Source organism: Muntiacus reevesi, chromosome 3, assembly GCF_963930625.1.
Source record: "Muntiacus reevesi chromosome 3, mMunRee1.1, whole genome shotgun sequence".
NCBI classification, from domain to species: Eukaryota; Metazoa; Chordata; class Mammalia; order Artiodactyla; family Cervidae; genus Muntiacus; species Muntiacus reevesi.
This window is the reverse complement of record NC_089251.1, coordinates 44,705,677-44,732,819: the sequence shown is the minus strand read 5'-3', so window position 1 is coordinate 44,732,819 and position 27,143 is coordinate 44,705,677. Positions and strand designations below refer to the sequence as shown.

At 36.7% G+C, this 27,143-nt stretch overlaps 1 protein-coding gene across 3 annotated transcripts in view; it reads right to left on the bottom strand.

Annotated features, from left to right (window-relative positions):
• USP34 (ubiquitin specific peptidase 34) overlaps nt 1-27,143 on the bottom strand; it is a 225,087-nt gene that overhangs the window by 147,979 nt on the left and 49,965 nt on the right. For all 3 annotated transcript variants that reach the window (XR_010662332.1, XM_065929087.1, XM_065929088.1), the window contains exons 3-8: nt 25,720-26,140; nt 19,884-19,934; nt 19,576-19,725; nt 8,495-8,562; nt 4,811-5,003; nt 3,290-3,351 (exon numbers count right to left, since the gene is read on the bottom strand). Coding sequence is in view for 2 of the 3 variants with exons in the window: in XM_065929087.1 (XP_065785159.1) it covers nt 3,290-3,351; nt 4,811-5,003; nt 8,495-8,562; nt 19,576-19,725; nt 19,884-19,934; nt 25,720-26,140 (945 nt within the window). In the remaining variant the exon portion in view is untranslated. The remainder of the gene's footprint in view (nt 1-3,289; nt 3,352-4,810; nt 5,004-8,494; nt 8,563-19,575; nt 19,726-19,883; nt 19,935-25,719; nt 26,141-27,143) is intronic.

Here is a 27,143-nt window from a genome sequence, read left to right as displayed (position 1 = left end):
GCTGAATAAAGTCTTCCTAAGCACACATGAAAATTCTGTGGTACAGACTGTATGTTAATCTGTAACACAAGACAAATAACCCAACTAAAAACTAAGGCAAAAAATGAACAAACAATTCACCAAAGAAGAAATAGAATGGCAAATAACCATATAAAAAGATGCTCAACATCACTGGTAATTAGGCAAATACAAATTAAAGTCATAATGAAATGACACTAACACCCACTATAATGGCTATAATCAAAAATGCAGGTAAAAACAAGTGTTGATGAGATTGGGGAAAAACTGAATCTTTCCTATATTGCTAGTGGAAATATAATATAGGAATGTTGGAAAACATTTTGACAATTTCTTTAAAAGTTAAAAACAAAATGACCTTACAAACCAGCTGATCATACTCCTACTTATCTACCAACAGAAATGAAAACATATGTCCACAAAAAAACTTGTATACAAATGTTTAAAGTAGCATTATTCATACTAACCAAAAAGTAGAAACAATCAAAATATCCATCAATTTGGTAAAAGAATAAACAAAATGTGATAAAGCTACATAATGTAACACTATTCACCAATAAAAAGGAATGAAGTACTGATTCACACCACAACATGAATGAACCACAAAATAAACAGTGTAAGTGAAAGGTGGCAATTGAAAATAAACACTATCATATGATTCCATTTACAGCAAATCCCCAAAATGGGCAAATCTATAGACAAAGATGATTAATGGGGCTGGGGATAAGAATGGGGATTGACCCACTGCTGGGCATACACACTGAGGAAATCAGAACTGAAAGAGACATGGGTACCCCAGTGTTCATCACAGCACTGTTTACAATAGCCAGGACATGGAAGCAACCTAGATGTCCACTGGCAGACGAATGGATAAGAAAGCTGTGGTACATATACACCGTGGAATATTACTCAGCCATTAAAAAGAATGCATTTGAATCAGTTCTAATGAGGTGGATGAAACTGGAGCCTATTATACAGAGTGAAGTCAGAAAGAAAAACACCAATACAGTATATTAATGCATATATATGGAATTTACAAAGATGGTAACGATGACCCTATATGCAGAACAGAAAAAGAGACACAGATGTAAAGAACAGTCTTTTGAACTCTGTGGGAGAAGGTGAGGGTGGGATGATTTGAGAGAATAGCACTGAAACATGTATATTACCATATGTGAAACAGATCGCCAACCCAAGTTGGATGCATGAGACAGGGTGCTCAGGGCTGGTGCACTGGGATGACCCTGAGGGATGAGGTGGGGAGGGAGGTGGGAGGGGGGTTCAGGATGGGGAACACATGTACACCCACAGCTGATTCATGTCAATGTATGGCAAAAACCACTACAATATTGTAAAGTAATTAGCCTCCAATTAAAATAAATTAATTAATTTTAAAAAACAAGCAAAGAATGGGGATTGACATAATTCCCTGGCAGTCCAGTGGGTAAGGCTCTGAGCTTCCACTGCAGGGGTCATGGGTGCAATCCCTGTCCAGGTAACTAAGATTCCACATGACATGGTACAGGATGGGTGGGGGGGATACAACTGACTACAAATGGGCAAAAGGGATCTTTCTGAAGTGATATAAATGTTCTACAATTGGACTGTGATGAAAGTTGTACAACTCTGTAAATTTGCTAAAATTTATTATAAAAACAGGTGAGTTTTATGATATGTGCATTATCTATACCTTAATAAAACTGCTTAAAAAGACAGACACAATTCACTGGCTCCAACAATGTTTACCACACTTTTTGTATTTGCTCCAATCTTTTCACACTGTACAAACTCTTCTCTTCCCAACTTAAAGTATCTCTACTAACCATTTCTCAAAACTTTTAATCCCCTCCCTCTTAAGCATGTCTTTAGAATGTATAAACTTCACACTTTTTTTTAATGGAATTCCTTCTTACTCTCTACCCGCAGGAACATAAAAACCTAGCCTGTACGTGTGGGGTTACTGCACTGGTGAGTCCAAGACTTCTAATTTCTGTCTTTTTGCAGGGATGGGGAGTGATTACTTCATTCGCAATCTTAAAATTCTCTTAAAGGCAGTCTGAAGGGGTGCAAGGGGATGCACTGAGGTGTCAAAAGGGAAATATAGACATGTAGTTTAATATACATTGGACATCATCTACTTACTATCTTGACTGTGTGAAATAGGACTCCTAACATGAACCAGAATTTATAAAGCTATCACCAATTCTGGGCCACACATTTTAAGGTGACTTAAACTGACAAAAAATGTTGCCAAAAGTGAATGACCTGCCAGGCCATATATCTAATAACTGTAATATGTGAGGGAAAAAAGTACAGGCATAGTCTCTGGTTTCCAAACTCATGTGAGGGATGGATTCAACCGAAATTAGCTCCATAGAGCAGAACAAAGATCAATGCATAAAAGTTACAGTAAACCAAAAATATGACTCATTCATATAATTACTAATTTTCCAACACCTCAAAACTATGTAACTCTGAGGAATTCTCTGGCGATACAGTGGTTAGGATTCCACACTTTCACAACCAAGAGTGTGGGTCTGATCCCTAGTCAGTGGCTCAGAAGTAAAGAATCTGCCTGCCAAGCAGGAGACTACAATCCCTAGGTTCTGGAGAATCCACTAGAGAAGGAAATGGCAACCCCCTCCAGTATTCTTGCCTGGGAAACGCCATGGACAGAGGAGTCTGGTGGGCTACAGTCCATGGGGTCACAAAAGAGTCCCACACAACTCAGACACTAAAACCACCACAGGGAACTAAGATTCTGCAAGCTGTGCAGTGGCACAGCAAAAATAAAACTAATGAACTCTGTTAAAGCAGAAAATATTACTACCCAACTGAGATTTTAAAAAACGATTTCTATGCTGGATGGACAACTAAATAGAATATTAGAAAAATAAGGATTTCTAAGTACTTTAAAAAGCTGTAGGTTATTAAAACAACTTCTTTTCACACATGAGCATCATGAACTTGGTTTTTCCCCAAAATAAATGTGTTAAATGAGAGCTTTTCCCACATCAAGTGTGATTTCTGAAAACTATCAGTACCATATTCTTTACTATTAAGTTCTCCTGTGTAGTCTCTCTTTGTATTTTGTGAAAAATAACACTATATGTTTTAAGTGTTGCAATATATTCCTCTGAAAGCTTATTAAAGGCTATACCACAGGGCAAAATATTTCCAGTGAACACTTCAAATCAAATAAAGTCACAGTTATATTTATCATATAAACAGCTACACATTGAAATGGTGTACTTATGCATAAATTACTTACGTTTCTGTGTCTGATACCAATGATTCATTATTGCACACATCATTGAAGGTGTGAAGCTGATTCTATACAGAAAAGAAACATATTTTTCCAAAATTATTCTTGCATGTTAACAACTGGCAAGAAACACAGTTTTATGTATTTGATATGTAGATCAGAAAGCAATGATCAGATCAAAATTATAAAATATAAGATCATCAAATATACATATATACTTCCTATTTCGTTTTTAATTTTTAAACATGAATCCATTCTACAAGCAATACTTCAGCTTTATTTCACTGAGAATGTTAGAAAAAAGCTGAATAAGCAGAAAATCACAAAAATTTAATGCAAAGCGGCAAGTAACATGTCATTGCATGCATGCCAAGTCACTTCAGTAGTGTCAGATTCTTTGAGACCCCATGGATTGTAGCCTGCCAGGCTCCTCTGCCGTGGGGATTCTCCAGGCAAGAATACTGGAGTGGATTGCCATGCCCTCCTCCAGGGGATCTCCCCAACTCAGGGACCAAACCCCGTCTCTCACGTCTCCTGCATTGGCAGACAGGTTCTTTACCACTAGCGCCACCTCGGAAGCCCAGTGAATTTTGAGAAAGGCTTCCCAGACCTATACTTTTTAAGATTTGATTTGGGAAACTGCCATGGTTTTCTACATTTACAGTCTAATACATGGGCAAAATCTAGCCACTTCAGAATAACTACACTATAAAAATAGGTAGTAAATATAAAGGAGTAAATCTAATACAGACCTTTGTAAACCAGAGTAAGCATATCCATCCTGAAAAATGCAGCTAAATACTTAGCTCTAGCAAACTGTCATGCAAGAAGACAGATTCAAGAACGCCAGATTCTTGCCACCGGCCCCTCTGAAAGAAGCTAATAATATGCATTTCTCACCACTTAAAACAGTATTTGCTACTGTGCAAACCAAATGTTTCTATTAGTCAAATTTGGCCTATGGCCCAATAATCTGCGGTTTCTACCTGAAATGAATTAGTTATAATCTTCAATTCTTTTTCTCCCTGAAAACATTGCTTTCTAAATGTAAAAAGCTGAACAGTTAGGACTTCCCTGGTGGTCCAGTGGCTAAGACTCCATGCTACAAATGCAGGGAGCCTGGGTTCAATTCCTGGTCAGGGAACTAGATCTCACATGCTTCAACTAAGATTTGGCACAATGAAATAAATAATAATAAATACTTTTTTTAAAAAAGAAGGAGGAAAATTTACCAAAAATAAATAAATAATATATACATATATATAAAACTGAAGGAGTTGGACCTGGAAATCAGAAAGACCTAAGGTATAAACCCTTCTAAGTCCCTGCCTCTTCACATTTAAAATAGGAGAAAAGAGAACACATAAGAAATGATTTGTAAGGACCACACAAAGTAATGCACCTAAAGTTCTTAGCACAATGCCGAGCATGGCACAGGTGGCTCCATAAGCAGTAGGTATTATGTTGATTCTGATAGCCTGAGAAGGCAAACAAAAAATTACCAAAAATAAAACAAAAATAGCTTACAGTTATCTGACTTAGTCCAGCCAACCTCATCGTCAACGTAGGTGACATAAAGTACTTAAATGCAAGATCTAGGCTTTCTTTATCAAAGCACAACGTCGTGTCCAATGGTTCTTTCACTGTGCTCCACATTAAGTCAGCCATGTTGCGGGCCGCACTCTGCCTTAACTCCTGATCAGAGAGCTTGCATAAATACCTGAAATGATTCAGAAACACAACATACACAAAAACTTGCAAACTATTTATTTCTTAATCCCACTTAAAAATTCAATAATATTCCTTTGCTCCCTAACTTCAAAATATTTAGTACAATAGAACCTGACATCCTGGGATTAATATCCCCAATTTAAACTATTTCTAAGTGATGCTTCAAGGATTGTGGCCTGTGGCAATGTGTCCTTTGCTGAGAGTTCAACATGAAATCAGAAACTGCAAAGTCTAACACAACGTAGAAGGTGGGCGGAGAGAGGAAGAAACTACACAGACAAGTGGTTTAACATCAGATTCTGTACCCGCACCTCCAGTAAAGCTTTCTATTCTCTAATACCTGTCATGTATATAGCTCTTGTTTTTAGTTAAGTTTCAGTTAACGTCATACAAACAACATATCTACTTCCTGACACAGCCAAAATCTTTCAAAATGTGTACATTTTAAACAGCATTATTTGGGTTTCAAAAATCACAATCCACTAGTTTTCCTCTCTGGCCCTTCCTATATTATTTGGTTGGTTCCTCCTCCTCTACCCAACCTTTCAACATTACTGGTCCTCAGGGCTCATAACAGATTGCAAAAAGGCTCCATATCCCTCCCATCACTTCATACAGCAGTCTCTGCAATGTGACTTCGCCACTCTTCCTATCAAAAGTGCCATTTCTCTACTTCCTCGCTCCTGAACTTTACCATGAAAGTACCTTTGGCCAATGGCACAAAGAGATGTGACACAGCAGAAGCTTAAAAAGCATTTGGGCTTGCTCTCTGTTGCTGAGAACTCTTCAACTACCAAGAAAATGGACTCAGGAAAGCCTACTGGATGAGAGACACATGGCTAATGTCCCAAATAACATCCAGCCAACTGCCAAAAAATACATGAGCACCTCTCTCCACCAGAGACCAATCCACCTGCCAACCACAAGACAAATGAATGAAGTTATCTATCCTAGAGCATCCCGGTCCAGCCAAGTCAACACAAACTGGAAGAGCTAACCAACCGGGGACCTGTGACAAATGATAAATGGCTATTATTTTAAGTTACTAGTGCTGGATGTTTTCTTACACAGCAAAAGCAACCTGATACAGGCCTCCATCCTAGATTCATTTCTATTCTCTTTCTACATTTTCTCCCTAGATGAGTTCATTTACTCCAGAAGATTCTAAGAGGGATTCTTTATGCTGACAACTCCTAAATTAATGCTATTGTTCTAAATTACATGCTTTTACTCCCAATTTCCTACTGTCACTTAAATGTCCCACAGGCATGTAAAAATGAAGTCTTTAAACTCTCCCAGTCTTTCCCATCTCAATTAATGATATCAACAGCAAAAAGAGGAATCAAGGAGAAGAGGGTTAAGTGTCATCCACTATGCTATCCCTTTTCTTAAACTCCACAATCACCAATCTTGTTGCTTTCATTCTCAACTATATCCAATGAATCTGCAAAACATAACAATAACCTTGTACAAGTTTATTGCTTATCAACAATCCTTGTAAAAGTATCTGTAACTTCTTTCCAGGACTACTGCACTTTCAGTCGGTCTCCCAGCTTCTCCTTCAACCCTCCTGTAATTTATGAGGCAATTTCCAAGCTACTGAAAGGTCAACCTGATCTTTTAAAAACCACTATGAGGGCTTCCCTGGTGATCCAGTGGTTAAGAATTCATCTGCCAATGCAATGGACACACTTTCAGTCCCTGGTCCAGGAAGATCCCATGACGCAGGGCAACTGAGTCCCATGTGCCACAACTATTGAAGCCTGTGCACCTGGAGCCTGCGCTCTGCCACAAGAGAAGCCCCTACTCTCCACATCTGGACAGAGCCCACGGGCTTGACTCAGTGAAGACCCAGCACAGCCATAAACAAAATAACCAAATCTTTTTAGAAAACTAAGCTATTAAAAAAAAAAAAAAAAAAAACCATCAGGATTCATCTACGTAAAACCCTTGAATAGACCCCACGGCTAAAAGTAAGTTCAAATTCCTTGCAACAGCTTGAAGGTCCTAAATAATTTATCAATCATATCATAATCGAACTTCCCTGTACATTATTCTCTGTCAATCTACTTCTAGTTTTTTAATGTCATATTCCTTCCAACTTCAAAGCCTATGCCTTTATGTTCCTTCTACCTGAAATATGTCCTTCTAATTAATATCTGATGAGCAGATTCATGTTCTTCAGATGTCACCTTTCTGAAAGGCTCATATTCTCTATCACCTTATATCTTTACTTGCACAGGATTCAGCATTATCTGATTCTTTTCCTGATACTTTCTCCAATAACTTAGACAGTAACTGGAAAATAGTAGGCACTAAATTTTTGCAAATGCAAGAATAAGAAAAATTATAAAGAACTCTTAAATATTACCAAGAAACACAATCTGAGAACACCAACAGCTTACACCCTACATTTAAACAATACAATTCTTTCTCTGTCTTCGTCGTAGGTTTCCTTCATAGGTTGAGACTTACAAAACACAAGTATCACTTGCTCCTCAATGAGACCTTCTCCATACCCACAGTTACTAATCGTGACCCACCTTCTAGAACTCTCAACCCACCCTTGCCATTATTTTTCTCTGTAGTACTCATGAATTTTTTATTTTTTAATTAATTTATTTATTTTAATTGGAGACTAATTACTTTACAATATTGTAGTGGTTTTTGCCATACATTGACATGAATCAGCCATGGGTATACATGTGTTCCCCATCCTGAACCCCCCTCCCACCTCCCTCCCATTTCATCCCTCAGGGTCATCCCAGTGCACCAGCCCTGAGGAGCCCGTCTCATGCATCGAACTTGGGCTGGTGGTCTGTTTCACATATGATAATATACAAGTTTCAATGCTATTCTCTCAAATCATCCCACCCTCGCCTTCTCCCACAGAGTTCAAAAGACTGTTCTTTACATCTGTGTCTCTTTTGCCGTCTCGCATATAGGGTCATCGTTACCATCTTTGTAAATTCCATATATATGCGTTAATATACAGTATCTGTTTTTCTGACTTACTTCACTCTGTATAATAGGCTCCAGTTTCATCCATCTCATTAGAACTGATTCAAATGCATTCTTTTTAATAGCTGGTACTCATGACTTTCTAATGGACTCTATTAGTTTTACTGTGTACACAGACTACACAAAAGGAGGTAATTTTTCTTCTCTGCTATATTCCCTGTGCCTATAAAACTTAGTATATATTTGCTTACTGAATAAATACAGCAGAATATCATGCAGCCACTGTTAATCTCTCATTCTTTATACTCAAGGAAAAAAAATTCCAACATGAATTGCTTAAAAGTAAACACTAAATATAAAAATACATATGCTCATTAAAAAATATAAATTTTCAATTAAAACTTTCTCTGGAGAATGTGAATACAAAGGACTTTCAAACAATACAATTCTGTACTATTATATGAACAGTTTAAACACTACTATATTGACAACAAGGGGAGAAAAGTTTTATAAACTTACCTGATAACATATGTCCTAAAAGGAATAATGTGCTGCATGACAGCAGGGATATGCAGCCATATTCTAATCTATAAACAAACATAAAAGCAATATTAATGTATAATGAATATGTGAAGTACATGTCTTTAAGAACAAGAACATTTAGTATTTTGCTACATCTAAAACCTAAATATCTATTTTGTAAAGGATAAACTAAGAAATATGACTGAACACAAACAAGTAGTTTAACCTATACATTTCTAACACATATTACCTAAAATCAACCTGAAGAATTACCATCAGCATCTTGATAAAAAGGGAGAACCATCGATCCAAGAAGTATCTTACTACCTGCTATTCTATACCTCTTTGCATGGTAGCAACCCAAATACAATAGAACTATATAATTTTTTCATAAATCATCTTGGTTTTTTTAATTATGTATGTATTTATTTATTAGGCTATGTTGGGTCTTCGTTGCGGCACCCCAGCTTCTCTCTAAGTTGTGGCACACAGGCTCAGTGGTTGTAGAGTGCAGATGAGTTTCCCCATGGCAAGTGGCATCTTAGTTCCTCAACCAGGGATCAAACCCATGTCTCCTGTGTTGGCAGATGGCTTATTAACCAGTGAGCCACCTGGAAAGCCCTAAATGTCAATTACATCTTAAATTGTTTTTTTTAAATGACAAGGAGGTAAATCTTGCTTTACCGCATAACAAGACTTCTTAAAAAGCAAAAATTAAGATAGTATGAAAAACAGCACAAGACTAATCAAATAGACAAATGGAACATAATAGAAATCTGAGACCATGCTCAAGAAGACACATAAAGATACTTGATTTATGACAAAATGATGCTGCAAAACAAAGAGGAAAGAACTGTCTTTGCTACAAATAGTGACAGGACCAGTAGTTGTCTATATGAAAAAGAAAATGAATCCTAATCCCTCACATACACCACACACAGTCAATTACCATGGAATTACAGGTCAAAATGACAAAGTAACATAACAATACTTCCAGAAAATGGAAAAATATCTTCATAACCTGAGAATAAGATTTTTTTAACCATTAATGAAAATATTAACCATAAGAAAAAATTTCTTATGCATTATACTCCATTAAGATTAAAAGCAATCCTTACTGAAAATCAAAATTACAATGAGCTATCACCTCACATAATTCAGAATGGCCATCATCAAAAAGACCACAGATAACAAATGCTGGAGAGGATAGAGAGAAAAGGGAACTTTCCTGCAGCATAGGTGGCAATGTAAATTAGTGAAGCCACAACAAAAAAGTATAGAGATTCTGATAAAAACTAAAAATAGAGTTACCATATGATCCAGCAATCCCACTTCTAGGCATATATTCTAAAAAGAAAGAAAAAAAACAAACTTCTAATTCAAAAAGAAACATCTATCCCCAATGTTCATAAGAACACTATTCACAATAGTGAAGACACAGAAGTAATCTAAATGTCCATCCACAGATGAATGAAGAAAGAAAATTGGGTATACACATTTGTTGCTGTTGTTCAGTTGCTAAGTGCAACTCTTTGTGACCTCATGAATTGCAGCACGCCAGGCTCCCCTATCCTCCACTATCTCCCAGAGTTTCCTCAAATTCATGTCCACCGAGTTGATGAGGCTATCTAACCATCTCATCCTTTGCCATACCCTTCTCATTTTGCCTTATATCTGTCCCAGTATCAGGGACTTTTTCCAAAGAGTTGGCTCTTCGCATCAGATGGCCAAAGCACTGGAGCCTCAGCTTCAGCATCAGTCCTTCCAATGAAAATTCAGGGTTGATCTCCTTCAGGATTGACTGGTTTGATCTTTTGCTGTCCAAGGTCTTCTCCATCACCACAATTTGAAAGCATCAATTCTTCAGTGCTCAGCCTTCTTTCCTGTCCAACTCTCACACCTGGAGACTACTGGAAAAACCGTATCTTTGACTATGCAAACCTTTGTCGGCAAAGTGATATATCTGCTCTTTAATACACTCTCTAGGTTTGTCATAGCCTTCCTTCCAAGGAGCAAGCATCTTTCAATTTCATGGGACTAGTCACCAGCCACAGTGATTCGGGAGCCCAAGAAGATAAAATTTGTTTCCACTTCCACTTTTTCCCCTTCTATTTGCCATGAAGTGATGGGACCAGGTACCATGATCTTAGATTTTTTACAATCGAATTTTAAGCCAACTTTTTCATTCTTCTCTTGCACCTTCATCAAGAAGCTCTTCAATTAATCTTCACTTTCTGGCATTAAAATGATATCTGCATATTGAGACTGTTGATACTTCTCCTGGCAATCTTGATTTGAGCTTGTCATTCATCCAGCCCAGCATTTAGTATAATGTACTTTGCACAGAAATTAAATAAACACAGTGACAATATACAGCCTTTTCATATTCCTTTCCCAATTCTGGACCAGTCCTTTGTTTCATGTCCTGTTGCTTCTTGACCTTCATACAGGTTTCTCAGGAGAAAGGTAATGTGGTTTGTTATTCCTATCTCTAAGACTTTTCCACAGTTTGTTGTGATCCACAAGTCAAAAGCTGTAGCGTAATCAATGAAGCAAAAGTAGTATTTTTCTGTAATTCCTTTGATCAGAGCACTTTAACACAATCACTTAGGATCTGAAATAGCTCAGCTGCAATCTGTCACCCCCACTAACTTTGTTCATAGTAATGCACCTTCAGGCCCACTTAATCTCTCTCTCCAGGATGTCTGGCTCTAAGTGAGTGGCCAAACCATCATTGTTATCCAGGTGATTAAGACTTCTTGCATAGTTCTATGTATTCTTGCCTCCTCCTCTTTATCTCTTCTGCTTCTGATAGGTCTTTACCATTTCTGTCCTTTATCAGGCCCATCCTTGCATGAAATGCATCCTTGATCTAATTTTCTTGAAGTGATCTCTAGTTTTTCCCACCTAATTGCTTTCCTCTCTTTCCTTGCACTGTTCATTTAAGAAGGCCTTCTCATCTCTTCTTGCCATTCTCTGGAACCCTACATTCAGTTGGGTGTGTCTTTCCCTTTTTCTCCCTTGCTTTTGGCTTCTCTTTCCTAAGCCATTTGTAAAGCCTCCTCAAACAGACAAACAGCATTCCTGCATTTCTTTTTCTTTGGGATGGTTTTGGTCACTGCCTGCTGTACAATGTTACAAACTTCCATCCATAGTTCTTCAGGTACTCTATCACATCTGCTCCCTTGAATCTATTTGTCACCTCAACTGTATAATCATAAAGAATTTGACTTAGGTCATACCTCAACAATCTAGGGATTTTCCCTACTCTCTTCAATTTAAGCCTGAATTTTATAAGGAATCCATGATCTGAGCCACAGTCAGCTCCAGGTCCTGTGTTTGCTGACTGTACTGAGCTTCTCTGTCTCTGGCTGCAAATAACATAATCAATCTAATTTCAGTACTGACCATCTGGTGATGCCCATGTGTAGAGTCTCTTGGGTTGTTGGAAAAGGGTTTTTGCTATGACCAGCATGTTCTCTTGACAAAAACTCAGACTCTGCGCTGTTTATTTTGTACTCCAAGGCCAAACTTGGCCTGTTAAACTCCTGACTTCCTACTTTTAATCCTACTTCCTAATCCCTATGGTAAAAAGGACACCTTTTTTTGGTGTGTGTTCCAAAAGGTCTTGTAAGTCTTCACAGAACCAGTCAACTTCAATTTCTTCAGCATCAGCAGTTGTGGCACAGACTTGATTCCTGTGATGTTGAATGGTTTCCCTTTGAAACAAATTGAGACCATTCTGTCCTTTTTGAGACTACAACCAAGTACTGCATTTTGGACTCTTATTGACTATGAGGGTTATTCCATTTTTTTCAACAGATTCTTACCTACAGCAGTAGATATAATGGTCATTTGAATAAATTTGACCATTCCCATCCATTTCAGTTCACTAATTCCTAAGATGTCAATGTTCAATCTCGCCAATTCCTCCTTGACCACATCCAGTTTACCTTAATTCAAGGACCTAATATTCCAGGTTCCTATGCAATACACTTCTTTATGGCATCAGACTTTACTTTCACCACCAGACGCATCCACAACTGAGCATCATTTCTGCTTTCATCTAACCCCTTCATTCTTTCTGAACTCTGGTTAATTGTCCTTTACTCTTCCCCAGTAGCACATAGGACATTCTAAACGAGGGGGCTCAGCTTCCGGTGTCATATCTTTTTGCCTTTTCCTACTGTTCATGGGGTTCTCCAGGCAAGAATACTGAAGTGGATTCCCATTTCCTCCTCCAATGGACCACATTTTCTTTGAACTCTTCACTACGATCCATCCATCCTGGGTGGCCCTACACAGTGTGGCTTGTAACTTGATTTACACAAGCCCCTTTACCACAAGACTATGATCCATTAAGTGGGGTGGGTGGGTGTTGGTGTGGGTGTGTGTGTGTATGATAGAATATTATTAAACCATTAAAAAAAAAAACTTGCCATTTGCAGCAACATGGGAATGGACCCAGATATTATCATACATAGTGAAGAAAGTCAGGCAGAGACAGACAAATTCTCTATCACTCATATGGAATCCAAAAAAATAATACAAATCAACTTCTGTACAAAACAGAACACTTCTGGTTACCAAAGGGAAAGGTGAGAGGGAGGGATAAATTGGGAGTATGAGATTAACATCTACTTCAGTTTCATTGACTACGTGGATCACAACAAACTGTGGAAAGTTCTTTGAGAGAGGAATACCAGACAACATTATCTGTTTCCTGAGAAATCTGTATGTGGGTCAAGAAACAATAGTTAGAATCCTACATGGAACAACTGACTGGTTGAAAATTAGGAAAGGAGTACAAAAAGGCTGTATATTGTCTCTCTGTTTATGCAACTTCTATGCAGAATACATCATGCAAAATGTCAGGCTGGATGAATCACAAACTGGAATGAAGACTGCCAGAAGTACCAACATTCTCAGATACACAAATGATACCACCCTAATGGCAGACTGTGAGGAGCAACTAAAGAGCCTCTGGATCAAGGTGAAAGAGGAGAGTGAAACAGCTGGCTTAAAACTCAACATTTGAAAAAACTAAGATCATGGCATCTGGTCCCATCACTTCATGCAAATAGAAAGGGAAACTGTGAAAGCAGTGACAGACTTTTATTTTGGGGGGCTCCAAATCACTGCAGACTCTGACTGCAGCCATGAAATTAAAAGATGCTTCCTCCTTGAAAGGAAAGCTATGACAAACCTAGACAGCACATTAAAAAGCAAAGATATCACTTAGGTGACAGTGGTTTGCATAGTCAAAGTTATGGCCTTTCCAGGAGTCATGTACAGATGTGAGAGTTGGACCATAAGAAAGTCTGAGCACCAAAGAATGGACATGAATTTGAGCAAACTTTGGGACACAGTGAAGGACAGGGAAGGCTGTCATGCTGCTGTCCACGGGGTCATGAAGACTCAGACACGACTGAGCAACTGAACTACAACAATGAGATTAATAGATACATACCACACCTTAGATATAAATAAGGGCTTATAAACAATAAGGGCTTCGCTGGTGGCTCTGTGGTAAAGAATCTGCCTGCCAGTGCAGAAGACATGGGTCAGATCTCTGGTCTAGGAAGATCCCACATGCTGAGAGCAAATAAGTAAGCCCTTGTGTCACAACTACTGAGCCCATGTTCCACTGCAGCGCACTCACCCTAGAGCCTGTGTTTCAGAACAAGAGAACACACCACAACGAGAAGCCAGGCCCAACTCACTGCAACTACAGAAAAGTGCATGCAACAACAAAGACCCGGCACACCCAAAAATATCAATAAGCAAAAATTTTTTTAAATAAACAAGGATTTACTGTATAGCACATGGGACAATGTTCAGGATCTTGTACTAACCTATAGTGAAAATGAAGCTGTATACCTAAAACTAGCATAATATTGTAAATCAACTATTTGTTGTTGTTTCAGTTGCTAAGTTGTATCTGACTCCATGGGCTGTACCCTCCAGGCTCCTGTCCATGGGATTTCTCAGGCAAGAATACTCGAGTGGGTTGCCATTTCCTTCTCTGGGGGATTTTCTCAGTCTAGGGATCAAATTCACTACTATTCCTGCATCTCCTTCATTACAGATGAACTCTTTACCACTGAGCCAGTTATATTAAAAATAATCATCTTTAAAAGATACAAGAGAACGGAAAGCAAAACCAGAGCTGAAGAAGGTATTAGTAATCCATGGATGTCAGGCAAAAGACTTGTATAAAAAACATATAAGGAATCTCCATATATCAGTAAGGAAAAGGCAAACAATTTGATTTTTTAAATGAATTTAATAAACCTGAACTGACACTTCTCAAAAAATATTCAAATGGCTAATCACCCATGAAATTGGGTTCAATTTCTTTAGTCATTTAAAAATACAAAAGGAGACCAAAATGAGATACCACTATTCATCCATCAGGAGTAAGAACACTAGATGTTTGCTTGAATATAGAGCAATGGGAAACCTCATTCCTGGTAGGAGTATAAACTAATACAATCACTTAGGGAAACCTTAACATTAATGTGTAAGGGATTTTATGCATAACTTGTCATCAACAAATTCCACTACTAGATATATATCAAAATAAAACACATGCACATATGCACCAAAAGACATGTAAGAGGTTGCTGAGACCACATAACTCTGAATTATCTAAATGTCCAACACCAGTAAAACAGATCAATGGAAGTGTATTTTAAAGGAGTATTACACAACAATGAAATTGAGCTACTTCATCTACATGCAATCTCAATTTTAAATAAAACTAGCCATATATGATGCATTATGTGTGATTTCACATACATGGTTCAGTTCAGTTCAGCCACTCAGTTAAGCCCGACTCTTTGTGACCCCATGGACTGCAGCACATCAGGCTTCCCTGTCCATCACCAACTCCCAGAGCTTGATCAAATTCATGTCCATTCAGTCAGTGATGCCAACCAACCATCTCATCCTCTGCCTACAATTTTTCCCAGCACCAAGGTCTTTTCAAATGAGTCAGTTCTTCGCATCAGGTGATCAAAGTATTGGAGTTTCAGCTTCAGCATCGGTCCTTCCAATGAATATTCAGTACTGATTTCCTTTAGGATTGACCGGTTTGATTTCCTTGCAGTCCAAGGGACTCGCAAGAGTCTTCTCCAACACCACAGTTCAAAAGCATCAATTCTTTGGCACTCAGCTTTCTTTATAGTCCAACTCTCTCATCCATACATGAAGTGACATGAAAGTCGCTCAGTCGTGTCTAACTCTTTGCAACTCCAGGCCAGAATTCTGGAGTGGATAGCCCTTCCCTTCTCCAGGGGATCATCCCAACCCAGGGATCAAACCCAGCTCTCCCGCATTGCAGGAGAATTCTTTACCAGCTGAGTCACAAGAGAAGCCCTTACATGACTACAAGTCATCCATACATGACTACTGGAAAAACCAAAGCCTTGACTAGTCAGACCTTTCTCAGCAAAGTAATATCTCTGCTTTTTAATATGCTATCTAGGTTGGTCATAGCTTTTCTTCCAAGAAGCAAGTGTCTTTTAATTTTATGGCTGCAGTCACCATCTGCAGTGATTTTGGAGCCCCCAAAAATAAAATCTGTCACTGTTTCCATTGTTTCCCCATCTATTTGCCATGAAGTCATGGAACCAGATGCCATGATCTTAGTTTTTGAGTGTTGAGTTTTAAGCCAACTTTTTCACTCTCCTCTTTCACTTTCATCAACAGGCTCTTTAGTTCTTCTTCACTTTCTGCCATAAGGGTGGTGTCATCTACGTATCTAAGGTTACTGGTATTTCTCCCGGCAATCATGGTTAACCATACATGGTTAACAAGCGACAAAACTAAATTATAGTATTTAAGGCTATAAGCTTAAGTAATAAAACAGTAAAGAAAACCAAGAAATAAAAATATGAATTGTGTTTACCTTTAAGAGCAAAGAGATGGGATGGTGACTAAGAGGAATCATAAAGGAGGCTACTGGGGAGTTAACAGTGTTTTGTTTCTTGGCACAGTAGTGGTTAGAAGGGTAGTGATTTATAAGGGGTATTCACTTTGATAAATCATAAACCTTGTTCTGTGCACTCTTCTGTTTGAATGTGTATTTCAAATATTTTTAAAACACATTCAATTATGCACATTAGAGATGGTGAAAATGTAAATAGGTACAATGATACCATTTATTTGCAGATAAAGACATCAATGAATAAAAATGTAAATAAAAATGACAAGGGAAAAATGTCAACATTGGAAAGAAATTTTTAATAAAAAGAGCGACCATTTGCTGATACCTTAATATTCTCATTCTGATAGATGAAAAAAGTGAAGTTTACAATGTAATCAAAATTAGATAGTACATCAATAAAAAGTGGGCTTCCCTGGTGGCTCAGTGGTAAAGAATCCGCCTGTCAATGCATGAGACACAGGTTCAATCCTGAGTCCAGGAAGATCCCACATGCTGTGGAGCAACTGAGCCCGTGTGCCAAGAGAAACCACTGCAATGAGAAGCATGGTAACTGCAACTAAAGAGTAGCCTCCACTCGCCACAGCTAAAGAAAAGCCCACACAGCAGCAAAGACCCAACACAGCCAAAAAATAAAAAATAAATAAATTTTTAAAATAAATAAAAAGCATTAAATAATATTAAGCAAACAACACCAAAAATATAGTACAAAAGAACTACAATTCAAGCCCAGAATTATTTCTCTGTAAAATCTATATTCTTTACTACTATAATGCAAAACATTACAAGAATCAAATTCCATACACTATTGATCATACAATATAGGCCCTTTTTCTTTCCTGTTAGTGCAGCCAAAAATAAATAAATAATGAGACATAAAGAAACCACCAGGTTTATAATTTGTAATGTTCCACTAAAGGAAAACTACTCTGCTCTCAATCAATTTGTATGTGACTAGAAAATCCTGAAATTTAAAGGCCTAAAAAGGGATGTCTATTTCAATTGCTTAAACTGATCACTAAGTGCTTTCATACAAACTTCAGACAGAGTGGTCAAAACCCCAAGATAGGTCAGAAATCATGCCAAAACTCATACTGCTTTAAATGTCCAAACACTGAAAAAAATTAACTACAGGGTCTGCAGAAAACTTAATTACCAAAAAAACCCCGGCAATTTAAGCTCTTAATTGCACCAAAATATTAACTGTATTTGGAAAAACAGAATAAAAAGGGAAAAATCAAAAAGTATTTTTTTATGAGGAAACAGTGCCAAATGATCGTTACCCAATCAAGTTATAAAATCTTTGGTTGGAAAGTACATTATGTTATACTCTCAGAAAAAAAAAAGATCATTTTAGTATCCAAACAATTATATTATTAATTAAAACAGTATGACTAATTTTAACTTTGGTTTAATGGTCTCAGTTGAGCTACAAGATAACATTATGCAAATTGACAACAGCCCATAGTTAGCAGTCACAAAAAGGCTGGGAACAGAAAACTGAAACAGAATCCAAATTTTTTCTCTACTAAATGATTCCTTTTCAAGAGAGAGTAATAAATTAGTCATTAATGAGGCTTCTGTAACAGACTTTAACCAAGAATTGGTAAAATTAATTCAAGAAATAAATTTAACTCAGGTAATATTTCTAAGGAAAATTGTTAATAAATTATTGTGTGAATTTTCAATTTCAAACCCAGTTATATACCTTGTCTAAATTTATTACAGCTTAAAATTAAAATGTCAACACAGGATTCACTCAAAAATTTATTTTTTCCTTTTTCTATCAAAGGAAGCCAAACTGAATAGAACTTCCTTTCAAACAATCAGACTAACAGAATTAAGTGTTAATAACAGCTATAATAAATAACAGCTATCAGTCACTAAGTACTTACTATTTGTCAAGTACTATTAATAAGAATTTAAGATCTATCTTAAAACCTCACTACCATCTTTAAAGGCAGATCACCATACTAATCATTCCCATTCTACAAACTAAAAAACTGAAGCTCAGATTCAGAATTCAAACACAATTGTTAATCCAAATGCCAACTATGAATTCAAAGCGTATATTCCTAAATACAGGTAGTATTTAGGTAGTATTTTCATTACATTGCCATTACAGGTAGTATTTTCAACCTATCCAAGGTTGCCATTACAGGTAGTATTTTCAACCTATCCAAGGAACCAAGGAATCTGGGGGCTAAAAATAGTTCAAATATGGAAATTCAAGCATTCAAAAAATTTTAGAAAGTCAGTGTCCTTTCCAGTTTATTTCTACACTGGAAACAATGAAACAAAGTTATTTTGTTGGGTTTTTTTCTCCCCTTGTATTTTTATTTTACATACACACTTGAAATATTTCACAGTAGTTATTACTTAAGGTGACTCAGTTGACACAAGAATTCTGGCTTTGGCAAAGTTAGATTTAAGTTTTACTGTACCATTTTTTAAAATGATGTCCAGAATAAAAGGTTATTTCGGGTTAAATTTTAATATACAGACAATAAAAAATATTTCTCTGTTTCCACACATACTGTGCTTCACAGTAACTGACATTAACATACAAAAGAATTATCTCCTTTACAAAGGCAAAAAGAAATGTTAGCTTTTCACCTGTAATACAGAGGGAAGTCAGTATTGTAATAAAGTCCTGGGCTAGGCTAACCATTATTTAAGTAACCAAAAACCCTAAGAAGTCAAAAATTTGCCAGTACAAAATTCCAGACAAGGAAAGCTAAAAATCAGCATAAGACTGTGCAAAGCTATCCATCTTATCTTTCAAACAAAAGAGGTAGATAAATTTACACTTTTTACTTAAATTCATTAATTTTTTCTGGCGATGCCACACAGCTTATAAGATCTTACTTCTCTGACCAGGAATTGAACCCAGGCCATGCAGTGAAAGCACTGAGTCATAACCACTAACACAAATTCTAATTTTACTTTAGTGAAGACTGAAAAAAAAAAGAAGTATACTCAACTTTTTCAAAGTATAATCCAGAAAAAAAAAAAAAAGAGTATTGTACATAACAAATCACTCATAACCTTTTTCTGGACATAAAGATGCATGTGATTAATATAATGCACTTTGTTCCCAAGATTAAAATCAATTTCAAACAATACTTACATTAGATACAACTGTAATAAATGCATGTGCTATCAGAAATGGTAAAGTTTCAGGAGTTCCATATTCAAAGCAGTCCTTCATAAGAGAAAGGCCATTTTTCCCACAAAACAAACATACATAACGAAGCAAATGCAATGGTACTTCTACATCCTGAAGAAAAAAAGAAAATTATTTTAAAACTTATCTGGGGTAATTTTCATTTTATTACCAGTACTGGAAAGATACTGGCCAGACATAAACTCAGACATGTATGAACAAAATAATAAAAATTTCCATAAATCTAAAAATGAAAAAAGGTAAACACTTACATTCATATCACAGAATGCCCCTAAAATGTTGCTTTCTTGGGTTGATATATCCTGATTAAGAAGAAGAAAAAAAAGGTAAATAAAATTGCATCACACTATTACATGACCATCTTTTAAAACTACGATTTTTTAAAAAACGATTTTATAAAAACTCAGATTTTACAACTACTACTCTTCATGAACAGTAGTATTCCAACTGAAGTTAATATGATTCAATCCTAAAGTATATTTTAACTCTTCTCTAAAGAAATTATTCTATACTACATGCTATACATCATTTTGCATTCTTAAACAAAAACCTTTCTTTAAATAATTGGGGTAATTTTTTATACATGTTTAACTTAGTTAAGTGGTTTTGAAACTGTAATTCTCTAGAGGTATACTCAAAAGTTTCAAAAGGTGTCTCCACAAATTAAGATTTAAACTATCTGAAAGCATCTCATCCACTGGTGGTGTGAATAAAAGCTGGTATGATCTTTCTGAATGATAATGTTGCAGTTACCTAACAACATTTAAAATGCATATTCCCTTTGACCTAGCAGTTCATCTTTTGGTTATTTATCCTAAACAACTAGTAAAGAGTATGCATAATGATGCTCAAGGCAATTATTTATAACATCTCCAAATTAGAAACAACTTTAATATCCATCAATAGAATGGCTAAATAAATGGTGACATAACCATCAAGGGTCTTATGCAGCCTTCGAAAATAGTAAGGCAAAATGACATGAGAGATGATCTTTTTGGAATGATGAAAATGTTCTCAAATTGAAATGTGGTATTGGTTATACAACTCCATAAATTTATGAAAATAATACATACTTTAAGGAACTAATTTTTAGGGTGATTAAAGTATATCTCTAAAATACTGTTAAAATAAGGTGAATCCAAAAAAACTGAATTCCATATACACATCTATAAAAAGAGAATATATTTGTTAAAAATAGAATTTATAAACATGATCTGATTTTCATAATTTTTTAAAAGCCTGAAAAAATCGGCACTAATTTCTTAATTTTTTTTAGGAAAAGATGGGAGAAATTGGAAGATTCAAAGCTTTTTAAACACTATTTTGTATAGTCTGAAGCTGTTACTTTCATAATAAGAAAGATATTTTCAGCTGAAAAGTTAGCTAAAGAAACCTGTTCAGTTCATTGCTGTTATCCATTTTAAGTTCAATTGCTGAAATCAAGTTTGAAAACAACAGACTGAGGCATGCATAAAACTCTCAGAACACTGACAAACAATCTAAAGAGTTCTCAGAGAGGTAAAAACACGTCAAAATAACTGTACCAAAGAATTCGCAAGCCTCTACTACCAGGCCACGGTTAAAGTTTCAAGTTATTCTTAACAAACCTTTTGTCTTTAAAAAAATTCAGAATATAAGAACTCCTGTGGTATTACTAAATATAATTCATGGACCAGATGAACCATGCTGGAATATCAGATTGGAGTAATATTTCTAGCACCTATCATGGACCAAGCGAGAAATTCTCATAACAGAACTCTATGCTGGTGTGCACAGTGTTACTCATGGACTTGGTTACAAGTATTTTGGCTCCTCAAAAGATCTGTTTTTACCATTTCATATTTCTATTCTGGACACACAAAGCCACTACCCTAAGGTGGTGTTATAATCTCATTTTAAGTATTATGTAGAGTTAACATGGGTTAACAAAGTTAACAAAATTCCATATAGCCAAAGCTATGGCTTTTCAAGCAGTCATGTTCAAGTGTGAGAGCTGGACCGTGAAGGCAGCCGAGCGCCAAAGAACTGATGCTTTTAAATTGTGGTGTTGGAAAAGACTCTTGAGAGTCCCTTGGACAGCAAGGAGATCAAACCAGTCAATCCTAAAGGAAATCAACCCCGAATATTCATTGGAGGGACTGATGCAGAAGCTTAAGGGCCAATACTTTGACCACCTGATGCCAACACCCAACTAGGAAAAAACCCTGATGCTGGGAAAGACTGAAGGCAAAAGGAGCATGGGGCAGCAGAGGATGAGATGGTTGGACAGCATCACCAATTCAATGGACATGAACTTGGGCGAACTTCCAGGAGATGGTGAAACACAGGGAGGCCTAGTGTGCTACAGTACATGGCGTCACAGAGCCAGACATGACTTGGTGACTGAATAACAACAGAGGGCATGATCTCTCTTCTCTCTATAATTTTTATACTCATTTCACACTGAGAAAAAAACATCAGAGCAGTAATTCATCTGCTAGAATTACCTATATTATTCAGGATTAGGAAAACAATGTCACTGGTCTCCACAAACTTTTTCTGTCAATTGTTGTTGTTCAGTTGCCCAGTCATGTCTGACTCTTTGCAACCCCATGAACTACAGCATACCAGGCCTCTCTGTCCCTCACCATCTCCCTTACACAAAGTTCATGTCCATTGAGCTGGTGATGCCACCCAGCCACCTCATCATCCTCTGATGCCCTTTGCTCCTTCTGACCTCAATCTTTCCCAGCCTCAGGGACTTTTCCAATGAGTCAGCTATTCGCATCTTCTGACCACAATACTGGAGTTTCAGCTTCAGCATCAGTACTTTCAACGAGTACTCAGGGTTGATTTCCCTGAGGATTGACTGGTTGGATCTCCTTGCTGTCCAAGGGACTCTCAGGAGTCTTCTCCAGCACCACAGTTTGAAGGCATCGATTCTTCAGCGCTCTGCCTTCTTCATGGTCCAGCTCTCACAACTGTACGAGCAACTGGGAAGACCACAGCCCTGATTATACGGACCCTTGTCAGCAGAGTAATGCCTCTGTTTTTCAACACACTGTCTAGGTTTGGCATAGCTTTCCTGCCAAGAAGCAAATGTCTTCTGATTTCACGGCTGCAGTCACCATCCGCAGTGATTTTAGGGCCCAAAGAAGAGGAAATATGTCACTACTTCCACCTTCCCCCCTCTATTTGCCATGAAGTAAATGGGGTCGGATGCCACGATCTTAACTTTTTTTTAATATTTAGCTTTTAGCTTGTTGTTTCACTCCCCTCCTTCACCCTCAGAATTATTACTACTTATTTTAAATGACTACATCTTTCAAAATATTTTCAACTTTTATAGGAGGGAAAGAAGGATACAGAGAGAGAGGGAGAAGGAAGAGAGACTCCCAGTTCCCATCTTATTCACTACTGACAGTGAGTTACAATAGGTACAGTGATTAGGTCTGAAACATTTGAGAAGCAATGAAGAATTAAGACCTGAATTATAGAATTCTCTCAGCAATATGCTATGCAAGCCTAACCAGAACTTTTAACCTCTCTAAGTCAGTCTTCTCTTATATGCAACAAGAACATTTAACCAAGTTTCTAAAGGTGTCAAAACACTAACAGAGGAGCAGTGCATCTTCTCAGAGTCTTGGTCAATTTGTTCCTCTTAAATAAATAAAGTAAAAGGCCTTATCAGGAAAGGATGCATAGAGCTGTATGAGGAAAAGACTAGATGAACTACCTCCTTATAAAAGATGGAATTAAACCATTAGTAAACTCTACAGTACTGCATAATAAATATTAGCTTTATGACGTCTGTATGTATATAGAAACACATACATATAGTTTTATAATATATATGTACACTATATCAAAGACCCTTTGAAACAGCTGGCCCTTAACATATTTAATAACATGGCCATTGGATAGAAACTAGAAATTTGAGAATACTGGTAACATCTCATTAAGATAACAGAAACTTGGGAAACAGCTATTATAAACAGAATATTAAAGATGCACATATAAATTCAATATAAAGAGATGAGAATTCTGTATAAGAATACAGAATTCTGTAAAAGGAAAGTCCTCCTTTATTTTATCCAAGGGTGGTGTTTATTAGAATTTTACCTAAAGATCATAAAGTCATTGCTTTCAACCAAGTAGTCACATGGAATGATCCTCAAAAATGGTAATAGGGCATTTTAATTCACAAGGAAAAGTACAGGGAAGGGTGACTATTCCTATTACTTGGAGATAATTTTTGAAAATCACTTTTTAAAAAATACTGACGAGGAAACTGATTTTAAGAACAAAATGACATATTTAGTATTGCTATAATTCTTGTCAAGAGATTTTTTTTAACTGGACAAAAAATATTTCTGAAACATTTTGAATAAATTTCACATATTTACATCCCTAACCAAATGATTTTTAGCATCTTTCAATTATCAATGTAAGGCATTAAAAACACTCACTATTCATGTGGTGTTCTCAAGACTAAATTTTGCAGTTTTGCATGAACTGATCCCCTTTTTGTTGACCAAAGTTAACATTTTTTAGAATGATTAAGAAACACCTGATGTCAATAGAGAAGATTTATTAAAAGGTTTCTCTATGCTGCTGCTGCTGCTAAGTCGCTTCAGTCATGTCCGACTCTATGCGACCCCACAGATGGCAGCCCACCAGGCTCCACCGTCCCTGGGATTCTCCCTCCAGGCAAGAACACTGGAGTGGGTTGCCATTTCCTTCTCCAGTTTCTCTATGGGAAAATACAATTAAGAATACTAGAAGACAGAGCACAATCTGATTTAAAGTATTTTTATGGCGAATTCTAATAGTGAAAATACCCACCTCCTGGGCTATATTTTTAGTCTCAATTCAGTGTTGAAAACATTGTCAGTAAAGAACAATTTTTTTCCAGATGAAGGAAGAAAGTTAGAGAAGTCAGTATGGAGGTTATAGAAAAAATAAGCTGGAGAAAACAGCCTTTAAAAAAAAATGGCATGTGGTAGATTTGTTAATGGCCACAACTCTACCTATTCCTGGATGTATAGAAAAACACAATGTACTTTAAAGTTTAAAATGAAACCTCACCTCTCCTCCCACTCACATACAGAATCTACTTCACACCCCTTTGATCTGAACTGTCCTGTGAACTGCTCCAATCAGCAGAACATGGCAAAGTTGATGCTGTGTGATTTCCGAGGCTGAACTTTTGTAAGAGGCCTTACAGCTTCCACTTCTGCCTTCCTGGATCAACTCAAAGACTATCGTGTAAGGAAGCCAGGCTACCCTAGTAAGGAATGAGAGGCCATGCAGAGAAAAATCCAAGGAGCCCTCAGGAGCAGCCAGCACGATCAGACATGTGAATGAAACCATCTTGGACTTTCAAACCCATCCAACTCCCAAAGTAAAGGCAACTGCATTAAGTAAGGCCATATAGAAACCAGCAAAGGAATTGCCCAGGCAAGCCATGGAATCATGAGAAACAATCACTATTGTTTTGAAGCCATTATTATAATACATTATCACATAACTTTTCAATTCCTACTATCTGGAGAAACAAATGCCATTATCTAAATAAACCTAAGATGGAAAGGCTTGTATAAATATTACTAGTGGAGGAGGGAAGAAGGCAGGGGAGGAGAGGAAAAAAATCACTAGTGGAATAAGTAAAGCATCTTGAGTGCAAAAGAAAATACTATTATTTAAAACTAGTAATTACAGATAATTTGTTAAGCATTTTTTCTTTATAAAAGGAATTCCAAATTCTGTTAACCTACATTTCTAAGAATGAAATTCCATCTTCCTTTTTTTCCTCAATTGCTAGTTTTTGAAAGTCACAGTAAGTAGAGCACAGATATACATTAGCAAAGTATCTAATTTTTATGAATTCAATTTATAAATTTTTCCTTGTTAGAATTACACTGAGCAAATGTTCAACACAAGTCGCTACAGAAATGCTCTGAAGAAATTCAAAATAATTTTTATAATAGTGATTTTTATAATTTTCCATCAATAATGACTATCTTCATATATATTCATAAGTGAGAAATTACCAACATAACCATGACTTGGTATTACTTAAAATTCACAATACCTATTTTTACATACCTCTATAGTAGGATGAGTATTATGCTTGTAAGCAGTATATAAGGGAAACTGAATCTGAAAAATTTTTGCCACACACAGTAAGAGTTTTTCCTTCTCATCTGTACTCCACAAACTAAAAGGATCAGAGTTCTTCGAAGATTCTTCCTCAGGCAGATTACAAATTCTTGAAGAGTTTGATTTTTTTTCTATTGATTTTTGTCTTTCTGTACTTCCTTCATTACATTCTCTTTCTATATTCTGTGGTTCTTCCGCTTGATTACTCTCATCTTGCCACGTGGAATCTATGTTGATAGTTGTACAATGTTTACAAAGCTGATCTCGGAGCACTTGAACTTGGGCAATCACTAAGTTAATAAGTGCGCACACTACTTGGTTAAAAATCTCCAAATGCTTATACTCTTTGAAGCAGCACAGACATTGCCTACAAGAGAAAAAAAAATCTTTAATCAATGCTTCCTAAAGAGGCAACAATTATATCCTTTTTAAAAAACAGTATTAAAAAAGTAAATACTCAAATATTTTTTTCAAATAATTGTATTTCCTCCCTTCTGATAGAGTAGCACTATAAAAACTTTAAAAGATAGCATCACACCAAAAACTGGTACCAGTAAAAAGTCATTACATTAGGTTGACAGCTATCATCTTCAGTTTTATATTTTATCTATCCCTCCAGACTTCCCTTCCCTTGTAGCTCAGTCAGTAAGAATCTGCCTACAGTGCAGGAGACCCGGGTTCATTCCTTGGGTTGGGAAGATCCCCTGGAGAGGGAAATGGCAACCCACTCCAGTATGTATCATTGCCTGGAAAATCTCATGGACAGAGGAGCCTGGTGGGCTGCAGTCCATGGGACTGCAAACAGTCAGGCATGACTGAGCAACTAACACTTACTTATCCTTCCAAAGAACTATTTAAGAAAAAGAATTATGGCTGTATCTTTCTTCTCTAAGTACTAAGTACTTAATGCATGTTTAATAAGTTATGAGGAAACTGACTATAATAGAATACATTGTTAGTAAACTTGACTCATTTTCTTACATAAGGGATTTTGTTGTCAACTAATAAAAAAATTTACATTTTGGGGGGAGAATGGATAAATGTGTATGTATGGCCGAATCCCTTAGGTATTCACCTGCAACTATCACAGCACTGTTTGTTAATCAGCTATACCCCAATAAAAGCTTTTTTTTTTAAGTTACATTTAAAAAATACTTGCAGGGGACTACCCTGGTAGTATGGTAGTTAAGAATCTGCCTTCAAAAGGGAGGATGCAGGTTCAATCCCTGGTTGGGGAACTAAGATCCCACATGCCACAACAAGAAGCCCCTGCACCACAATGAAGACACAGCACTGCCAAAAAGAATTTTTTAATAAAAATAAGTAAATAAAAATCATTTTCTTGGGACTTTCCTGGCAGCCCAATGGTT